General features: G+C 44.7%; 1 protein-coding gene across 1 annotated transcript in view; it reads right to left on the bottom strand.

Moving 5' to 3' along the window:
- Positions 1-21,017, bottom strand: part of LOC145349945 (disco-interacting protein 2 homolog A-like) — a 254,103-nt gene that overhangs the window by 164,915 nt on the left and 68,171 nt on the right. The window contains exon 2 of the mRNA XM_080198649.1: positions 6,315-6,386. Coding sequence (XP_080054775.1) covers positions 6,315-6,386 — 72 coding nt within the window. The remainder of the gene's footprint in view (positions 1-6,314; positions 6,387-21,017) is intronic.

The following is a 21,017-nucleotide window of genomic DNA, read 5'->3' as shown; positions in this document are numbered from 1 at the left end:
TTTACCTGTCAATGTTTTTAATATCCTCTCTTTGCTTTCCTTTTTCCTTCATGACTGTACTTTCTATTCTCCTCTAGACTTTCTATGGCATTAAGCTTTCCTGGCTTTATGGATTGTGTTGGATTACACGCTGGGGGGAGGCGGGAAACATCGGCATTTTCATGATATCTTATGCCTGTTGAACAAATGTCTCGTGGCTTGGTTTTTTTCCTCCAGAGGTACAAATTCAAGATTTTTATTTGCCTTTATGCAGGCTTGCCTCTCTTTATTGATCCATTCTCTGCGAGCCATAGAATCCCTACAGCGCAAAAGGAGGCCAACCGGCCCATGTGCACCCATTCTCCGAATGAGCATCTTACTCAAGCCTCTGCCCCCGTCCCATCCCCATCTGCGCACTTAACATGGCCAATCTACCTGATCTGTACATCTTTGGACCGTGGGAAGAAACCGGAGCACCCGGAGGAAACCCATGCAGAAACGGGGAGAACGTGCAAGCTCCACACACACACACACACACACACACACACACACACACACACACACACACACACACACACACACGGTGATCTGAGTTGGGAATTGAAACTGGGTCCCTGGCACTGTGAGGCAGCAGTGCTACCCATTGTGCCACCATGCCCACCTATGACATTTTGAAATATCACTCAAATCAAATTTTCTCTGCTTATTCTTTGTCCAAAATCACTTCGCAGATTTGCAATCCCTTCCCGTTCTGTCAGCCTACCATCCTCCACAACTTTTGTCACAGGATTGTCACACCCCAATTTGGAGTCAACATCCAATCCCCTTTCCTCAAGTCCCCAAGTCCTACAGCACAAATGCAGAACTTTCTGGAAAATCATGAATCCTTCCAGCCCAAAAATTTGCCCAAACTGCTACTTTGTTTTCTTGCCTCCAACTATTCATGCACCAATATCCATTTAATTACATGTTAAACCCTACAGTGCAGGCAGCCATTCGGTCCATCAAGTCTGCACCAACAACAATCTCAGCCAGGCCATATCCCCACAATCCCATGTATTTACCTGTTAATCTCCCTGACAATAAAAGGGTCAATTAATCATGGCCATTCCACCTAATCCGCACATCTCTAGAGCGTGGGAGGAAACCGGAGCACCCGGAGGAAACCCGAGCAGAGATGGGGAGAATGTGCAAACTCCACACAAAGTGGCCCAAGGCCAGAATTGAACCCAGGTCCTGGGGCTGTGAGGCAGCAGTGCTAACCATTGTGCGACCATGCTGTCCCTACACACTATTACCTACATACATCCTATTCATGTGTGTGTCCAGATGCCCCTTAAAACTCACTATCGTATCTACTTCCACTACCTCCCCAGGCAGCAAGTTCCAGGTACCCACCATCTTCTGTAAAAAAAAACTTGTCTCGTACATCTGCTTTAAACCTTGCCCCTCGCACCTTCAATCTACGCCCCCCTACTAACTGACTCTTCCACCCTGGGAGAAAGCTTCTGACTATCCACTCTGTCTACACCCCTCAATCTTGTAGGCTTCCATGAGGTCGCCCCTCAAACTCCACTGTCCCAGCGAGAACGACCCAAGTTTCTCCAACCTCTCCTCATAGCTAATTTGGTCAATTTTAAATACTCCACAACAAACACATTGCTTTCAATCAAACCCTCCGTTTCTCCGAGGATTCTACATTTGATTAAGCACAGTGAAGAAACATATACTGATTGATGCATGTTGCTTCAAGTATTTTGTAATTCAGTGCAGCATTACAATTTCATCCTCCATCAGAGCCTTCAGCAGTTTACCAACAACTGAAGCAAGATTAACTGCCCATGCATTATCTAAACCGTGACAAAGGCAACTTTCAGTCATTTATTTAATGGAAGAAGCATCGCAAAGCAGGTTACGGATCAACATATTGGAAGCAGGGAGCATTCAAGGAGGAGCAAGTGAGGAGCAGCAGGATGAAAAAAAACTATAGTCAATATATTGGTTAAGACAAGATATCACAACCAGAGTGCTGTATTGGTTCATAAGATATGGGAACAGAATTAGGCCATTCGGCCCACTGAGTCCGCTCCGCCATTTGATTATGGCTGATGTTCTCCTCATCCTATTTTCCTGCCTTCTCCCCATAATGCATCAACCCATTACCGATTAAAAATCTGTCTAACTCCTCCTTAAATTTACTCACTGTCCCAGCATCCACCGCACTTTGGGGGAGCAAATTCCACAGATTCACAACCCTTTGGAGGAAGTAGTTTCTCCTCGACTCTGTTTTAAATTTGCTGCCCCTTATCCCAAGACTGTGACCTGTCGTCCTAGATTGCCCCACAAGAGGAAGCATCCGCTCCACGTCTACTTTATCCACACCTTTTATCATCTTGTATACCCCAATTTGATCTCTCCTCATTCTTCTAAATTCCAGAGAGTATTGGCCTGAACTGTTCAATCTGTCTTCATGCAACAAACCTCCCATCTCTGGGATCAATCTAGTGAACCTCCTGTGAACTGCCCCCAATGCCTCTACATCTTTCCTCAAATAAGGGGACCAAAACTGTGCACAATACTCCAGGTGCGGCCTCACCATTGCCTTGCATAGTTGCAACAATACTTCCTTATATGTTCTATTTATATATATTCTATTCCTTTAGCTATAATTGCCAATTTATAACTAAATTTAATCTTTCTTCTAAGACAGTGATCTGAGCTTTTAAGCGTAAATACTTTCCACAGAGAACAACTGAATGATGGCACAGTGGTTAGCACTGCTGTCTCACAGCAACATGGACATGGGTTCAATGCCTGGCTTGAGTCACTGTGTGGAGTTTTCACATTCCCCCGATGTCTGTGTGGGTTTGCTCTGGGTGCCCCGATTTCCTCCTACGCTCCAAAGATGAGTAGATTAGGTTGATTAGCCATGCTAAATTGATCCTCGTGTCAGGGGGACTAGCTAGGGTAAATATGTGGGGGTGGGGACTGAGTGGGATTGTGGTCAGTGCAGACTTGATGGGCCGAATGGCCTCTGCATTTTAAGATTCTATAATTCACTCAAACAAAGATTGCATCGCAGAATCTCCACATATGTTTGATCCACATGAGTTCCTGGACTAGTTAACGTCACTTGAAGAAATCAGCGAGGAACTGTGAGCATTCCACCCCCTTCCCAAAACTTTATAGGCCTTGGTTTTTTTGCCTGTCCAAGATTACGTGGTTGTTGCAGGAGGTGGTAGAATGGAGATGGTGAGGATGTGCCGAGTCATGGCGCTGCAGTCATTATTGTGTGGCACCACCTTGAATGGGCAACTCGTTCTATCTTGCCAGAAGATTTCACATCAAACAACATAGTAATTTAACTTAGCTGCTACCTTAATGAAACAAACAAGCCATCCATTCAAGGCAAACCATTAGCAGAAGCAGGCCTGTGCAGTCCACATCTGAAGAGAGCATCCAAAGATACGCAGGTTAGGTGGATTGGCCATGCCGAATTGTTTCTCAGTGTCCCAAGATGTGTAGGTTAGATGGATTAACCTTGGAACAGGTTAGCGGTTACAGGATAGGGCAAGGAGGGTGTATCTGGGTAAGATACTCGTCAGAGTCGGTGCAGACTCGATGGGCCAAATGGGCTGTTCTGCACTGTTGGGATTCTATGATTCACTAATTTGAATTCCAGCATGTGCAGAACAATTTGTCCCAGGCTGAGTGCAGTCTCGAGGATTTTGCTCGTCTCCAGTAGCAGATTTTGTGAATGATGTTCATTGTACAGGGAACAATTCCAAGGTAGAGAGAAACAAATAAAAAACGGGTGGAAAATCTTCCACCCAGGAAAGAGATATTCAATGGGCTTGTCAGCCTTCTGAAAGGAGGAGATCTAGAGGTAAGCAAGTTGCAAAAAAAATTCATCTTCTCACGTTACAGTAAATACTGTTATTCAAAGTCTTGATATGACATTTGCATTTCCCCATCACATTACAGAGAAGAATTAAGATTTGACAAGAACTGCATTCCCATTGTACTGTTGGTCCATGTATTCATTTGCTATTCAAATCTCAGGTCTGTTTTGACAACTGAATTATCAACAATAGGGATATAAAGCACCATTGTATTTATAGCCTTATGAGGTCAGAGGGAAAACACTATAAAAGGTAGGTGCAAGGACTGGGATGTATGTAGCATCTTTCATGCAGCAAAGAGTCTTGGGAAACTTCACATGGACCTAACCAAAAGACAAAAAAGAATTTCAAGCCAAAGGTGGACATACTACACAAAAGTCTTGGCCAAATGGAAAAGTCTGAAGAACCGTCATGAAGGAGGAGGTGGAGAGTTTTAGTAAGAGAATTCATCGGCTTCCTCTGGATGAACCGGTTTTCTCCCACAGTCCAAAGATGTGCAGATTAGGTGGATTGGCCATGCTAAATTGCCCCTTATTGTCCAAAGGTGTGCAGGTTGAGTTAGTTGCCCATGCTAAATTGCTCCTTAGTGTCCAAAGGTGTGCTGGTTAGGTGGATTGGCTATTTTAAATTGCCCCTTAGTGTCCAAAGATGTGTGGGTTAGATTGATGGCCATGCTAAATTGCCCCTTAGTGTCAGGGGGATTAGCAGAGTAAATATCTGCGGTTACGGGAATAGGGCCTAGGTGGTATTGTGGTTGGTGCAGACTCAATAAGCCAAATGGCCTCCTTCTGCACTGTACGGATTCTCTTTTATGGTTCTATGAACTTAGCACCGAATCAGCTAAAATGGGGTACTGGAAGGGAAGGGTGCATAAGAGGGTACAGTTGGCAGAATCAGAGATCTTAAAGGATGGTATATTTGGAGATTGGGGGTGTTGGTGAGCTGAGATTCTGGAGGGATTTGAACATGAATGAGATTTTAACTGTGTGGTGGATCAGGAGCCAATATAGTCAGCAAGCACAGAAGCGCTCAAGTAAAGCTTAGATGGGAAGTTGGTCAGGAAATCATTGAAATGGTAAAGTCTGGGGGTACTAAAAGCAATGATTAAGGTTTTAGCTGTAAACAGGGTGAAGTCAGGGTACAGCTGAGTGATATCATGGTGGCAGACGCAGGCAGTGTCATGATGGACAGGATGGGGACTGGAGTTCTGCTAAATAGGAAAAATAAGACAAAAGGACTGGGAATCATCTCGTTGAGTCTGAGTTGGAGGCCAGGAAGGGGGTAAGAGTTAGCAGCTAGGGAATGGAGTTTGTAGCAAGATCGAATGGTTTGGCCTCCCCAAAATTTAATTACAAGAAAGCTGGAAACACTGTCAGAAAAGTAGCCTAGAATCGTGGAATCCCTACAGTACAGGAGGCAGCCATTTGGCCCATCAGGTCTGCACTGACCATAATCCCAACCAGGTCCTATTACTATAACCCCACATATTTGCCCTGCTAGTCCCCCTGACACTAAAGGTCAATTTACCATGGGCAATCAACCTAACCCACATGTTTAGACTGCGGCAGGAAACCCACGCAGACATGGGGAGAACATGCAAACTCCACACAGACAGTGACTAGAGGCTGGAATTGAACCCGGGTCCCTGGAGCTGAGAGGCAGCAATAATCACCACTGTGCCACCGTGCAAAGTCTAATAATATAGAGGTTGTAAAGAGATCAAAAGAGTGTGGAGAACTGGGTGCCATTAGCATGCATTTGGAGCCAAACATGCCTTCAAATGACATCGCCTCGGAGGGAAGCATGTGTGATAGGAAATGGGAAGGGTCATGGATAAACCATTGGGGGTCTCCAAGAACAATGGCGTTGGGATGGAAAAAGAAACCAGGAAAGGGGCAAGGGCAATTCCACTAAACTGTGCAATAGAGAAGGGGCACTGAAAGAGGATTTATGGATAGCTGTGTCAGAGAATGCAGAAAGGTGGAGCAGAATTAGGGGGGTGGGGAGTTGCACCACAGGCACAGTTGATATCACTTAAGGCCATTGTTGCAAAGCGAGAGGGTGGGAACCCAATTAGACAGCTTTAAACAGGAGAGGTGAGCATTGATTTGGGAGCGTTGCAGATAGGCAGTATTTTGAAAGGAGTCAGTAAGAAAGTGGGGTTTTTTTTGAGATGAGGAATGATAACCACAGACCAGAAGATTGGGTGGTCAGTGGTTTAGTAGAATACAGTCAACAGAGTGAGAGTTGCGTGGGCATGGATACGATGAGCTCAGAGGGACACAAGGAGCAATTGGAGAGAAACTAGAAATGAGTAACTAGGCAAGGGGAAGGATCTGGCACAGACAGCTGGATAGATAGTCTCTGCCACCAAGATCGAGACTGTCCAATTCCCTTATATTGATCAGCAATTGTGTTCATCCTGATCCTTACCTACAGTCTGCGGGATGTATGGAGCCAGCAGTTTGGCCTTTTTCTTTTCATAGCCCTTCTGAGTGATATCACCTGAATCGAAAGAAAAACACAGTCTTAATATCTCAGCAGTAACAGAACATGCAAAACAATACTGCTAACCTCATTCTCAGAAGCTTTAGAGCATCATCATTACCATTAATGGAGACATAGAAACAGAAACTAGAAGGCGGCCATTCGGCCCTTCGAGCCTGCTCCACCATTCATTTTAATCATGGCTAATCATCAGATTCAATATCCTGATTCCCCCCTTCCCTCCCCTCCATATCGCTTGATCCCTTTAACCCAAGAGCTATATCGAATTTCTTTTTGAAATCATACAATAGGACATGACTCAAGGAGTCCCGCTTTCCCGTTGCTGTCCTCACAGCACCAGGGACTCAGGTTCGATTCCCAGCTTGGGTCAGTCTGTCTGTACGGAGTCTGCACCTTCTCCTCATGTGGGTTTCCTCCGGGTGCTCTGGTTGCCTCCCACAATCCTGAAGACCCTTAGGGGTGCATTGGTATGCTAAATTTTCCGTGTACCTGAACAGGCCCCAGAGTGTGGCGACTAGGGGATTTTCACAGTAACTTCATTGCAGTATTAACGTAAGCCTACTTGCGGCACTATTGAACAAACGTTAAATTTCTCCTTAAACTGATGGCTAATTTCATAATTCACTTCATCACATGCACATTACCTGCACTCTGTTTTAAGAGTTGGTGTCTCACAAGGCTTTCTAAACAAGGCCATTGTAATGAGGGATTGGAGGCGGCAGTGAGCTCATAGGCTATTTTTACACTAAGCTTCGCTTGGTCTTGATCCCAAGCCAGACTGTTGGAATGAAAGCGTGTCCTTCTCTTCCAGCTGAGAGTGACTAAAATGAAACTGATCTGGGTGCAATCCAGTGGATGACAATCCACAAACAAGAGCAGTATCTGGCATCAATTAGCAGTGATGAAAGAATGGCAGGTGTGGGATATGTAAACAGTGCTGCAATAGAGAACACCTCTCATGGGGGTGGGGGCATATTGTCAGGGCAGAGTTGATTTAATCTACATCTGGCAATACAGAGCCTTGGATTTTGAGTGTCCCAAACAGAACACTTGTTTCATTCTTCCTAACAAAAACTCAGGCAAAACAAAAAAAAATCAACCTCTAAAAAAGTTAGGTGCCATTTGCAGTTGGTGTCTTATATGGCACAGTGGTTAGCATTGCTGCCTTACAGAACCAGGGACCTGGGTTCGATTCCCTGCTAGGGTCACTGTCTGTGTGGTGTTTGCATGTTCTCCCCGTGCCTGCATGGGTTTCTTCCGGGTGCTCTGATTTCCTCCCACAGTTCAAAAGATGTGCAGGTTAGGTGCACTGGCCATGCTAAATTCTCCCTCAGGGTACCCAAACAGGTGCCGGAGTGCAGCAACTAGGGGATTTTCACAGTAACTTCATGGCAGTGTTATCGCTAGCCTAGTTGTGACACTAATAAATGAACTTTTAACTTTAATACATTTTAGTTGATCTTCATATACGTTTTGTACATTTCTGCATTTTTAATCATATGATTCCAAATACGCTGCCTGTTAATTTTTTTTATGATATGACCAGAAGATTGGCAAAAGCAGAGTAAAATCTGCCACACAGTTAAACTAAAATATTAACAGAACAGCCATTAAACCTCAGTGGCTCAAAGTACAGTAATTCCCTCAAATTTTCCATTATTTATATTGTATGGATGGCACAGTGGCACATAGTTAGCACTGCTGCCTCATAGCACCAGGGATCCGGGTTCAATTCCCGCTTAGGTCACTGTGCAGAGTTTGTGCACTCTCCCCACATCTGCAAGGGTTAGCTCCGGGTGTTCCAGTTTCCTCCCACAATCCAAAAAGAAGCCACGAGCAGAGGAGCTGGAGGGCAAAAGAGATCAGTGCACAGACACAAAAAGATGTACTGAATCTCTGACAGAGCAGGCTTGAGAAGTAAGCAAATCGCGAAGAATTCTTTTCAGGGGAAGAAGCAAACGTTGCCCAGGAAGAGATTGGCCCTTCTGGTCAGTAAAAAAAAGTTCTTGGAGGTACTTTGTGAGCTGGCTAAAAATGTCAAAAACCTGGAAAGTGAATCGGGGATATTAAAAAGCTGGATATTTTCCCAGAAGTTGCCAAACCATGAACTGAGGTACATTGGTTGGTCGGCTCAAAAGGAAGTCTGGAAAGCTACATCAGAACGTTGGCTCTAGGATGAAAGAGGTTTTGTGGAAATATGCCTTGTTGATTGGTAACTATACTTGTGAACCCAGAGATTAAACCTGTTGTTGGACAGGACTCCTGGTCTGCTACACATAAGTAATTGCACATTGTGGAACTGTGCAGCTACAGAGTGTCACACGTCTTCCAGGAGTAATGCAGGTTCTTGTGGTTGCGTAGGACAAATCTTTGTTGTATTTATTATTAAAAGCGAAATTTACCTTCTCATTTTAAGTATCGTTTTCCTGTTAATGCATGCTTAATTTGTGTTGATTCTGATGCGAGTTAAAACAAAAGTTACAATAAGTGAAATAGACCCATAGAATCCGTACAGTGCAGAAGGAGACCACTTGGCCCATTGAGTCTGTGCTGACTCTCCAACAGAGCATCTTATCCAGACCCAACCCTCCGACTCTATCCCCTCAACTCTGTGCATTTATCATAGCATCATTGAATCCATACACAAGGAGGCCATTTGGCCCATCAAGTCTGTACCAACCACAATCTCACCCAGGCCCCATTCTCATAATCCCACTATGGCTAATCCACTTAACCTACGCATCTTGTGGCAATTTAGCATGGTTAATCCACCTAACATGCACACAGAAATCCTACGTTTGGCCCATCGAGTTTGCACCGACTCCTTCTTACAAAGTACCTTCCCCCCGCAACCTATCCCCAAAACCCCACATATTTACCATGGTCAATCTATCTATTCTGCACCAACAGGCAATTTAACATGGCCAATGCATCTAACCTGCACATCTTTGGACTGTGGGAAGAAACCAGAGCATTCAGAGGAAAAACACACCAACACAGAGAACATGCAGACTCCATACAGTCAAAGGTCAGAATTGAACCCAGAGCCCTGGCGTGCTGTGAGATGGCAGTGTTAACTACTGTGCCACCATGCCGCCCATCTTTGGACTGAGAAAAAACCAGAGCACTGTCTCTTGATAGTAACTTTTTCATGAGTGATTAGGTACAAGTTCCTATTTTGCTTTCTGCACGGCTGTAATAGCGTCAAAAAACTTACTTTTGTGAGTCAAGAAAAGTAACAGGACAATTAGCTGAGAACCTTACATTTAAGAATCTTATGTGCACGTCTTTCTCTACACCTTAGCTGTGACAGTTACCCTTGTTTTTCCTTCTCGATGAATGGTATGCTTTTCCTGTTTTGCGCGCAAGAAACAATACTTTTCACGGTATGTTGATACATGTAACAATAATAAATCAAATCAAAATGTTGGAACAGAGCGTTTTGGGATAAAGCTGTTGTTTTGGAAGGCTTTGCAAGTTCGATCAGGACACAGCAAAACATGAGTCCATTCATCTTTCTAGATACCGATCTCACTAGTTTAGTGGTGAATCCAAATGAGCGAAGTCACAGAGCTACCAAGATAATCTGCTACACCTCACTGCCCTTACCATCACCCGTTTTACCAACATGAAATGGAAATGTATTTATTTGCATATGTTTCTCCCATCAATGAATACAAAAGCAGTATAATTTGCTCATGTTTTACACCTTTTATATATCACTTATACAATTTTTAGACTTTTAGTATGCATGTAGCTCGTTAACACCTCCACCAGAGTTCACTTGCCAACCAACCAGCACTCTCATTCTATGCGGTATATATTATTGCTCCCTTCACTGTCGGTATTCTTCCCACCGTGTCTGCACCAATTCCCAAAAAGAGCATCGTACACAGGCCCAATCCCTGCCCCATCCCTATAACGCCCGCCATATCCCTGTAACCCCCATGATAATGATGGTACATCTCTGGAACCTGAAGAATGTTTATTGGGACCATTGCTTCCTGTCTAAGACATATCAATAGCGATGAGTGTTAAATCACCCCTGAAGTGCAATGCTGAATAACAACCTTTGTTTTGACATATTTCATACGTTCCACACCCCAGCATGAGGGGCTGAATACTTCTACAATCCTTCCCATTAAAGTTTTTATTGTTCAATAATAACCTGGCTGAATTGGGTAAACGTGGAGAGGGATGCCAAGCGTCAAGCCAACTATGTTGGAAATCAGGTCTGTCCACTGACACCTGAAACTGCCTTTATTGGGCTTGACTTATGAGTGCATTTTCATTTTGCGTTGCGTCATGTCTCCCTGTACATAGAAGAACATGGGGGCAGCACGGTGGCACAGCAGTTAGCACTGCTGCCTCACAGCACCAGGGATCCGGGCTCGATTTCCTGGCTTGGGTCACTGTCGGTCTGGAGTTTGCACGTTCTCCCCACGTCTGCATGGATTTCCTCCAGGTGCTCCAGTTTCCTCCCACATTCCAAAGATGTGCGGGTTAGGTACATTGACCCAAACCGGTGCTGGAGTGTGGCGCCTAGGGGATTTTCACAGTAACATCATTGCAATACTAATGTAAGCCTTATTTGTGACTAATAAACAAACTTTAACTTTATTTTAGCATGTAAAGCCATACATCAACAATGTTGGCAGAAACATAACAGGTAAGTATGTGAAAGGAAGATCCTCCACAAAAGATAAAATATTTCCTCCTTCCTTAGCTAAACATAACAATAGAATATCCCATAGCTCTTGTGCAGTAATGTTAATGTGCAGAAAAGATCAACCAAACACCAAGACAACTTTGAATTTGAAATTGCCAGCTCGCCACATGGAATGTCAGACAATGACTGTTCCCAACGCAGACAGAACTTTACTACACACACACACAAACAAGTTTCAACGTACATCCCCTACATCAACAATAGATCCCAAATATTTTTGTTTATTAAATTATTTCCCCCTTAGAATTTCTGCAGTGCAGAAGAGACCATTCGGCCCATCGAGTCTGTACCAACTCACTGACAAACTACCTTATCCAGCCCTAATGCCCATAACTATCTCCAATTGCTAAGCCAATTAACCTGCACATTTTGGGGCACTAAGGGGCAATTTAGCATGGCCAATCCAACTGATCTGCCCATCTTTGGACTATGGGAAGAAACCCACGCACACACAGGGAGAATGTGCAGACTGCACACAGACAAGACCTGAGGCCAGAATTGAACCCGGGTCCCTGGCACTGAGGCAGCAGTGCTAACCACTGCGTCGCCTGATGTATTTAAATAGTGTCTTCCAACGGGGCAAAACATCTGGTTAGGAGAAAAACTGGATGCTGAGGAAATGTTAAGAGTGAGAATAAAAAAGTTGGTGTGGGTTGGATTCATTCTGAAGTGGCTTCTGACAATGACACACAAATTGTAGTGTGTGAATGCCCCACTTACAATTGGATTTGTACTTAACCAGAACACCCACCCCACTAAATACAGATACATCTTCAGCTGCCAAGGCCCTAAGCCCTGAAATTTCATCCTTAAACCTCAATTTCCGCCTTCAAGATGCTCCTTAAATCCTACTCTGGCCAAACTATTGGTCACCTGCCTGAATATCTCATACAGCGTTGCGTAAAATTTTATTCGGTAAGGTTTTTGTTAAGCACTTTGGGGGGCATTTACTATGTAACACATGCAAACTGTTTTGCAGTTATCTGCTGTCAATACTGGCCCCTGAAGAGTGTAGTATTTCACCACCCAGATTTTGAAAGGGGTCTGCATTCATTCAGGCAATAAAGTGGAAAGGAATGTCTAACAGCTTGAGGACAATCCACTAACGGTCGTGGCGTGACAACTGACTCACCATTAGGAGGGCCAGACTCAAGCTGTGACATTAACCGACACAGCTACCTTCCTCTCCATCCAGAGTTTTTCTAGTTTTTAAACTGGTTTTTAAAAAGAAAAACCTCCTCCAGGATCGCAGCCAAAAGGCTTCCCTCTCAAATTATTAATTCTAGTTGTCAATTTGAAGAAGAACAGAAAAACAGGGGCACAAGACAGAGCCGACTTCAAAGCTTCTCGTATAATGGGGGAGCAGGTGTCAAAATTGATAACTGGCAGGGAAGCAAGATCAGATGATTCAGCTCTGCGGGCAGGGGGGCGGGGGCCGGGAGGTGGTAGAACACAAGCAAAAATGGGGCCACACAAACTAGCAGCCAAAAGGAAACAAAAGTAGACAAGAGCAAGAATGTTAAAACGCTAAACAAACCACGAGCTGGCTTTAACATTAAAGTTTATTTATCAGTGTCACAAGTAGGCTTACATTAACACTGTAACGAAGTTACTGTGAAAATCCCCTAGTTGCCACACTCCAGGACCTGTTCAGGTACACCAAGGGAGAATTTGGCACAGCCAATGCACCCTAATCAGCACGTCTTTCAGATTGTGGGAGGAAACCGGAGTACCCGGAGGAAGCCCGTGCAGACTCTGCACAGCCAGTGACCCGAGCTGGGAATCGAACCCAGGTCCCTAGCGCTGAGAGGCAGCAATGCTAACCACTGTGCAGCCGTGCCATCCCACTTACTGTCAGAAGACAGTTGGTGCAACGTGAACAGATCACTGAAACCCAATCAAATGGGCCATAAAAGTGGCCGAAAGGATTGCCAATCTCAGCAAAAAAAATGTCTTGCCTCAGTGACTGAAAGTAAATTAATGAAAACATTTCAGACATTTAAGAAAGCAAATGGAATTTTGTCTTTCACTGCCAGAGGGATAGAGTTTAAAAACAGAGAGGTTAAGGGGCAGCACGGTGGCACAATTGTTAGCACCGCTGGTTCACAGCGCCAGGGACCCGGGTTCGATTCCCAGCCTTGGGTCACTGTCTGTGTGAAGTCTGCACATTCTCCCTGTGTCTGCATGGACTTCCTCCTGGTGCTTTGGTTTCCTCTCACAGTCCAAAGATGTGCGAGTTAGGCGGATTGGCCATGCTAAATCGCTCCTTAGTGTCAAGGGCACTAGCAGGCTAAATGCATGGGGTTATGGGAATAGGGCCTGTGTGGGATTGTGGCTGGTGCAGACTCGATGGGCCGAGTGGTTTCCTTCTGCACTGTAGGATTCTATGAATTCTATGTTGCAGCTATATCAGGTACTGGTGAGGCCACACCTGGAGTACTGTGTATAGTTTTGGTCCCCTTACTTGAGAAAGGATATACTGGAACTGGGGGGGGTGCAGAGAAGATTCACTAGGTTGATTCCGGAGTTTAAGGGGTTGGCTTATGAGGAGAAACTGAGCAGACTGGGACTATGCTCATTGGAATTCAGAAGAATGAGGGAGGGGGTGATCTTGTAGAAACATACAAGATTATGAAGGGAATAGATAAGATAGAAACAAGGAAGTTGCTTCCACTAGCAGGTGAAACCAGAACTACTTTTGGGGCATAACCTCAAAATAAGGTGGAGCAGATTTAGGACTAAGTTGAGGAGGAACTTCTTCACACAAAGGGTTGTGAATCTGTGGAATTCCCTACCCAGTGAAGCAGTTGAGCCTACCTCATTGAATGTTTTTAAGGCAAGGATAGATACATTTTTGAACAGTAAAGGAATTAAGGGTTATGGTGAACAGGCGGGTAAGTGGAGCTGAGTCCACAAAGATCAGCCATGATCGTATTGAATGGCAGAGCAGGCTCGAGGAGCCAAATGGCCTTTTCCTGTTTCTAGTTCTCATGTTCTAATTTTGCAGTGTCGTCGCTATGTTGGGTTACCAAGTGCTAGACTATAATGCCAAAAAATTTGTAATAAATCAGCATATAACAACAGTAACCTTGCACAGTTTTAAATAAATTAATAATGGAATAACAGCCAGAGGCAAACTACTCCTTTTCAAATATACACCATTAGCATCACTGGACATAGAGGCCGTTTCTCGTACCTTACAAATGTCTCTGAAAATGCACAAAACTCCACACGTAAATCCATACCATCGATAGTTATATTTAAGCTGAGTGTCGAACTGATTTTGATTTTCCAAGTCTTTCCCAAGCAGATTAAGTTGCTGTTGAAGGAGTCACAAGTCACAGGAAAAAAAAAGGAGGAATCTGAGTTCTCTCCAGTCTTTTGTTTTCTGTAAAAAAACCCCCCCAGCATCCAAGGGAAGGTGTACACCACAGCAAGGTGCAGCGTTGAGGCAATTATTGTGTCAGAGGCGGTCAAAGAGAGTTGACGAGACAGAGGCTTGGAGGTGCAGCTCCGGGCTAATCGATCCCCCTTCCCTCTGAATCAGACAGTACAGAGTGGAGCCTCTTTGTTTCCTGTTTGAAGAGCTGGGAGGCCGGAATGGTTTCCTAAACACAAAGCACTGACATCCTCTGCAATCAGACCATCACCCAGAACACTTGCCAGTCCCACCCACCCTACCTCAACCCCAAATTCATCTCAGCTCCCCCCCCCCCCCCCCCAGGCACATCTGGTACACTTGGCAGCCAGCTGTTCACCCTCAGCCTTGGCAGCTTTCCGTAAAGTCTATTAAGATGTGACAAAGCAGTCGAATGCAGGCACTAGGCCGGTTTCACTGAGACGCCGACAGTGCAAATCTAGGAAAACAGCTGAGCCACAGGGTTCACTCCGCAGGTCAGAAGTAACCAGGGATGGGGGCTGATAATTTATGCGAAGTGCGAGGTCATTGTTCCACCACACTGCAGCGAGATGGCACGCTGCAGACTCATTAATTGCTTGATTACATTTCCAATTGGCACTGCAGCAACATCTTGTATCTCCAGGGGAAAAGGATTCATTCATTTCAGATGCTCCGAACTTTTGAGGTTCGTGATATGAGTAGAGCAAGCTGAACTGCTTCCTTGATGCAACCTCAGCCGACATCTTTGCAACATTGTCCCCCCACACACACACACACACCCTCCCTCCCCCTCCCACACACACACCCTCCCCCTCCCACCCTCACACACACCCTCCCCCCCCACACACACACTCCCTCCCCCCCGCCCACACACAAACACACACACACACACACACACGTTATTTTCCACCCAAAGTTGAGCCAATCTGCTAGCCCACAATTATCAGTGCCTCTAAAACAAGATAAATCCATGGGATTTTACTTCTTATCGAAACCAGCTCACTTTTCCCTGGGTTTCCACAGATTTATTGCTAAGGTCATTCATTAACACAAAAATAAAAAGCTTGTTTTACTGCCCGAATACATTCATCCGAAACATGCATGGGGCACTGAAAAATAATTAAATACCAGTAATATCGCAAACTCTATTCACACCGAATATCCTCCAAAGTACGATTGCAAATGTAAAGTTATTCAGTATTTTAACCATAGTAATTTTCCATAGTAATAATAGGTGATTTTCACAGCAGTTTCATTGCATTGTTAATGTAACCTTGCTTGTGATACTGATAAATAAACTTAAACTGCGCAATTCAAAGAACCTCAATTGAATCATTATTTTGAACATTTAACACATTACAGCAGAATAGTCTTCTGCAATGTAGAGATTCAGCAAATCCTAACCCTCCCCTCTCCTCCCCCCTACCCTCGTGAACAAATGTCTGACGTTAACGCAAGCAATTCTTTCCCTCAGAGACAGAATCCGTGGACCATTAACTGACAATTTGAATTTCTTTAAAACCTTGAATGTGGAATAACATCTCATGTCATTTTGCAGGGAGTGTGAAAAGACAAATATAACCAAGCCAAGAAACATGTCTGGACAAGTGACCAAAAGTTCGGTAAAGCAGACAGGGTTTCCAGGAGGGTCTGTAAGGAAGATAGAGAGGTGGGAAGGCAGACAGGTTTAGACAGATATTTCCAGAGTATAAGATGACTGAAGGTACCAATATCACACACAGGAGTTCCAAGTTGGAATTCGTGGAAAGCTAGAGGGGTTACAGAGATCGGAGGCAGCAGTGCCATTGCAAGCAGAGATGACAATTTTAATAATCGAGGAGCTGACAGAGCCAGTGGCAGAGGGACAGACAGATGGGGACGGGTAACAAAGCCATAGGTAATGGTTTCAGGGATTGAAGGAGTGCAGGGTGATGTTACAGAAATAGAAGTAAATGGCCTTTGTGGCGAGGATAGAGAGTTGGAAAGGGGGAGACTGGGGGCAAAAGGCCTAGTGGTATTATTGCTGGATGATTAATCCAGAAACTCAATGCATGTTCTGGGGATCCAGGTTCGAATCCTGCTACTGCAGATGGTGGAATTTGAATTCAATAAAAAAAATGTGGAATTAAGAATGCACTGATGACCACAAAGCCATTGCTGATTGTCGGAAAAACCTATCTGGTTCACTAATGTCCTTTAGGGAAGGAAATCTGCCGTCCTTACTCGGTCTGGCCTGCGGAGCGGCATGGTCGCACAGTGGGTTCGCACTGCTGTCTCTCAATGCCAGAGATCAGGATTCGATTCTCAACTTTGGTCACTGTCTGTGTGGAGTTTGCACATTCTCCGCATGTCTGCATGGGTTTCCTCCGGGTGTTCCGGTTTACTTCCGCAGTCCAAAGATGTGCCGGTTAGGTGCATTAACCATGCTAAATTCTCCCTCAGTGTACCCAAAAAGGTGCCAGAGTGTGGCGACTCAGGGATTTTCATGGTAACTTCATTGCAGTGTTAATGTAAGCCTACTTGCAACTGATAAATAAACTTTAATGTGACTCCAGAGTCACAGCAATGGGATTGACTCTCAGTGGCCAAGGGCAACTCGGGATGGACAATGAATGCTGGCCGGTGGTGGGGTGCGGAGGATTGGTGACGAGGGAATAAGTTTTGTGGAGAGGGCTGAAGACATGGGTTTTGGTCTCCCAACATGTAACCGGTACAAATGACAAATTACCAACCAAGTTATTGAGAAGGGACTAGGCCTGCTGAATTCCAACAGGAGTGCATTACGTTCATGTTCAAGACCACATTCCCCCTTCATCTGAAGGCAACGGATATATCTCAGGCAAGCAGGAGATGCAATACTTCCCAGTTATAGAAGGCTGCTCTGCTTAAAAAACGATCAGTAAAATAAAATCTGAGAGGTATCCAACCACCAGTGAGGTACAAGTTAGATTGACGGAACATGGTAACTGCCCGTGGGGTGGCACAGTAGTTCGTACTGCTGCCTCACAGCGTCAGGGACTTGGGTTTGATTCCCAGCTTGGGTTACCACTTGCATGGAGTCTGCACATTCTCCCTATGTCTGCATGGATTTCTTCCAGGTGCCCTGGTTTCCTCCTCCAGTCCAAAAGACATGCTGGTTAGGTGCATCAGCCAGACTGAATCCTTCCTCAGTGTACCCGAGCAGGCATCGGGATGTGGTGTCTAAGAGCAACTTCACGGCAGTTTAAAGTTTGCTATTGTCACAAGTAGGCTTACACGAACAGTGTAATAAAGTGACTGTGAAAATTCCATCAGCGTACTTAAACTATAAACTTAAACTTGGTGCCAGGAGGATTAGCAGGGTAAATACGTGGGATTACGTGGATAGGGTTTGGATGGGATTGTTGCTAGTGCAGGCTCAAAGGGCTGAATGGCCTCTTTCTACAACGTAGGGATGCTATGATTCATTCTATGACCACAACAGGGCCCCATCTTTCCGCAAAAAAAACAAGTCTTTTAGTGTGATGGATTTTCCAGCCAGCAAATTAACGACTTTGACCCTACATCTTGAAAATGGAGTCCCATTTCATTGTAAACAAAGCGACCATTCTTAGCATGCCCCTGGACGGAATGAAAGAGCTTTCGTCAGCACCGAGATTATCATTTTTCACCCACGTATTCATACAAGGTTTCGATTGAGATGTCATATCACTGACGAAACTTGGTAGTGACACCCCACTCCCACAAAATACAGCCGGCAAGCAGAGATCAATTCACCAGATATGCTTTTAACATAGGAAGAATGGGGAACAGTTAACAGTCTCTGAACGTAGTTCCTCTCTGTCCTTCCCAAACGAGAATCTTTCATCTCAAGGCAATCTGAGTAACTTTTGATTCCAACATGGGAGAGAGTTTAAAGTTTCACTTATTAATAAGGCTTACATTGACATTGCAATCAAGTTATTGTGAAATTTGCCTAGTTGCCACACTCCGGCACCTGTTTGGGTCAACGCACCTAACCAGCATATCTTTCAGACTGTGGGAGGAAACCAGAGCAAACTCAAGCAGACACAGGGAGAACGTGCAGACTCTGCACAGGCAGTGACCCAAGCCAGGAATCAAACCAGGGTCCCTGGCACTGTGAGGCAGCAGTGCTAACCACTGTGCCACCGGATCAACAGAAACCACTGTAAAAATTAGCAGCTTCACAAACAATCATTTGTGTTTATGTGCCGGGCATTTAATGCAAAAAGATATTCCAAATGCCTCACAGCATCATAATCAGGCAGAATTTGACACTCAGCCCAATAAGGTGGTGTTGGGGCAGATGACCCCAAGGCTTCTTAACGTGGGAAATTTGAATAAGGGCCATCAAGGAGGAAAGCGAGAATAAGAAGGGGAATTCCTCAGCTCAGGGCCCAGGTAACCGAAGGCACAGCCACCAAATAGTAAAGATCAGAAGAGGCCAGGATTAGGGGAGTACAGATTATTGGGGGGGGGGGGGGGGTGTTTAACTTCACAGAAGTATCTCCCAGTTCATTATTGCCTCCAATTCTAAGCACTCATTAACTTTCATCAATCTTGTGCGGAACCTTATCAAATACGCCTGTGGAAAAATTAGTCAGACCAACCCATCACAAAAGTCTGTTGTTGTTATTTATCTGCGCAAATGCTCACTTATTTTCTGATGTTAGATTCCAGCAACCTCTACACGACCTCTGTTAAATCTACAGTTCTGTACTTACTTGGTTACTCTCTCCATCCAACCTTAGTGATGGAATAATATTTGCAATATTCCAACACGTTGGCACAATTCCCAAGTCTGCAGCGCTTTGTAAAATTATGGCTTGTACATCTGGAATTCCCTCACCTGCTTCTTCTGACACCCGAGCGAACCATCTGAGTCCTGGAGATTTGACTGCCTCAGAATCATAGAATCCCTATAGTGCAGGTGGCGGCAATTTGGCTCATCCAGTCTGCACCGAACCTTGAACACAGCATTCCGCCCAAGCCTACCCCCCACCTTTTCCCTGTAACCCCAAGTATTTACCCTGCTAAGCCCCTTAACCTACACATCTTGGGACACTAAGGTGCAATTTAACATGGCCAATCTACCTAACCTACACATCTTTGGTCACAAAGGGGCAATTTAGCATGCCTAATCTCCCTAAACCACATATCTTCGGGCATTAAGGGGCAATTTAGCACGGCCAATCCACCTCACCTGCACATCTTTGGACTATGGGAAAAAACAGGTGCACGTGGAGGAAACCCACGCAGAATGGGTTAGGCGGTTTGACCATGATAACTTGGCTCTGTGTGTCATGGGGATTAGGAGGGTAAATATGAGGGGTTACAGGGATAGAATCTGTGTGGGATTGATGTCAATGCATACTCGATGGGTCAAATGGCCTCCTCGTCCTGCAATGTAGATTCAACGATTCTCCAGGGAGAACATACAAATCCCACACAGTAACCCAAGGCAGGAATCAAAACTGGGTCCCTTGCACTGTGAGGCAGCAGTGCTAACCACTGTGTCACCCTAAGTGTATATTTTTTATTGCTTACATTAAATCACCTTCATTCCTCCTTTCGACTTGTTTTGACATCCTCCCGTACCACGAATATGTTGGTCTCGATGTAAACAATGTGAGTAGAAGGTGCATGCTCGCAAGAACCGTCACTTTTCACAATTTTATTCAATTATTAAATTAGCTTTAACAACACTGAGGTAAAATACCTTTAATATTTATGAGCATTTACAGCTTATGCTGAGGAACCTCCAATGACAGCATAATGACATTGTTCATACATATCATAAATATGGTTTTACAGCTGTCAACACTTCAAAATAAGACTGTAATATGGATATCTACAGAGCAGACAAAGTGGATTCCATTTTCAGACTGAGAAAAAGAAGAAAGAACTGTGATGCAATCCTCAGCGAAAAGAGTTTAATTCGATTTTCAAGTTAACTAATGACACCACCATAGTGGGTCAGATCTCAAACGATGATGAGACAGAGTACAGGAAAGAGATAGAGAATCTGATGAATTGGTGCGGTGACAATAATCTCTCCCTCAATGTCAGCAAAAACTAAAGAGATTGTCATCAACTTCAGGAAGCGCAGTAGGCAAGATGCCCCTGTCTACAGCAACGGGAATGAAGTAGAAATGGTCAAGAGCCTCAGGTTTTCAGGTGTCCAGATCACCAACAACCTGTCCTGATCCCCCCATGCCGACGCTAGAGATAAGAAAGCCTGCCAATGCCTCTACTTTCTCAGAAGACTAAGGAATTGCGTGTGTCCATTACAACTCTCCAAATTTTACAGATGCACTATAGAAAGCATTCTTTCTATAGTTATATCACAGCTTGGAACAGCTCCTGCTCTGCCCAAGACCGCAAGAAACTACAAAGGGTCATGAATGAAGCCCTGTCCATTTCTCAAACCAGCCTCCCATCCATTGGCATGATCTACACTTCCCGCTACCTCAGGAAAGCAGCCAGCATAATCAAGGAC

Source organism: Carcharhinus amblyrhynchos, chromosome 11 (assembly GCF_965287045.1).
Source record: "Carcharhinus amblyrhynchos chromosome 11, sCarAmb.v2.hapA, whole genome shotgun sequence".
Classification (NCBI taxonomy): domain Eukaryota; kingdom Metazoa; phylum Chordata; class Chondrichthyes; order Carcharhiniformes; family Carcharhinidae; genus Carcharhinus; species Carcharhinus amblyrhynchos.
The sequence above is the reverse complement of the archived record's forward strand: the minus strand, read 5'-3'. Positions and strand labels throughout refer to the sequence as shown.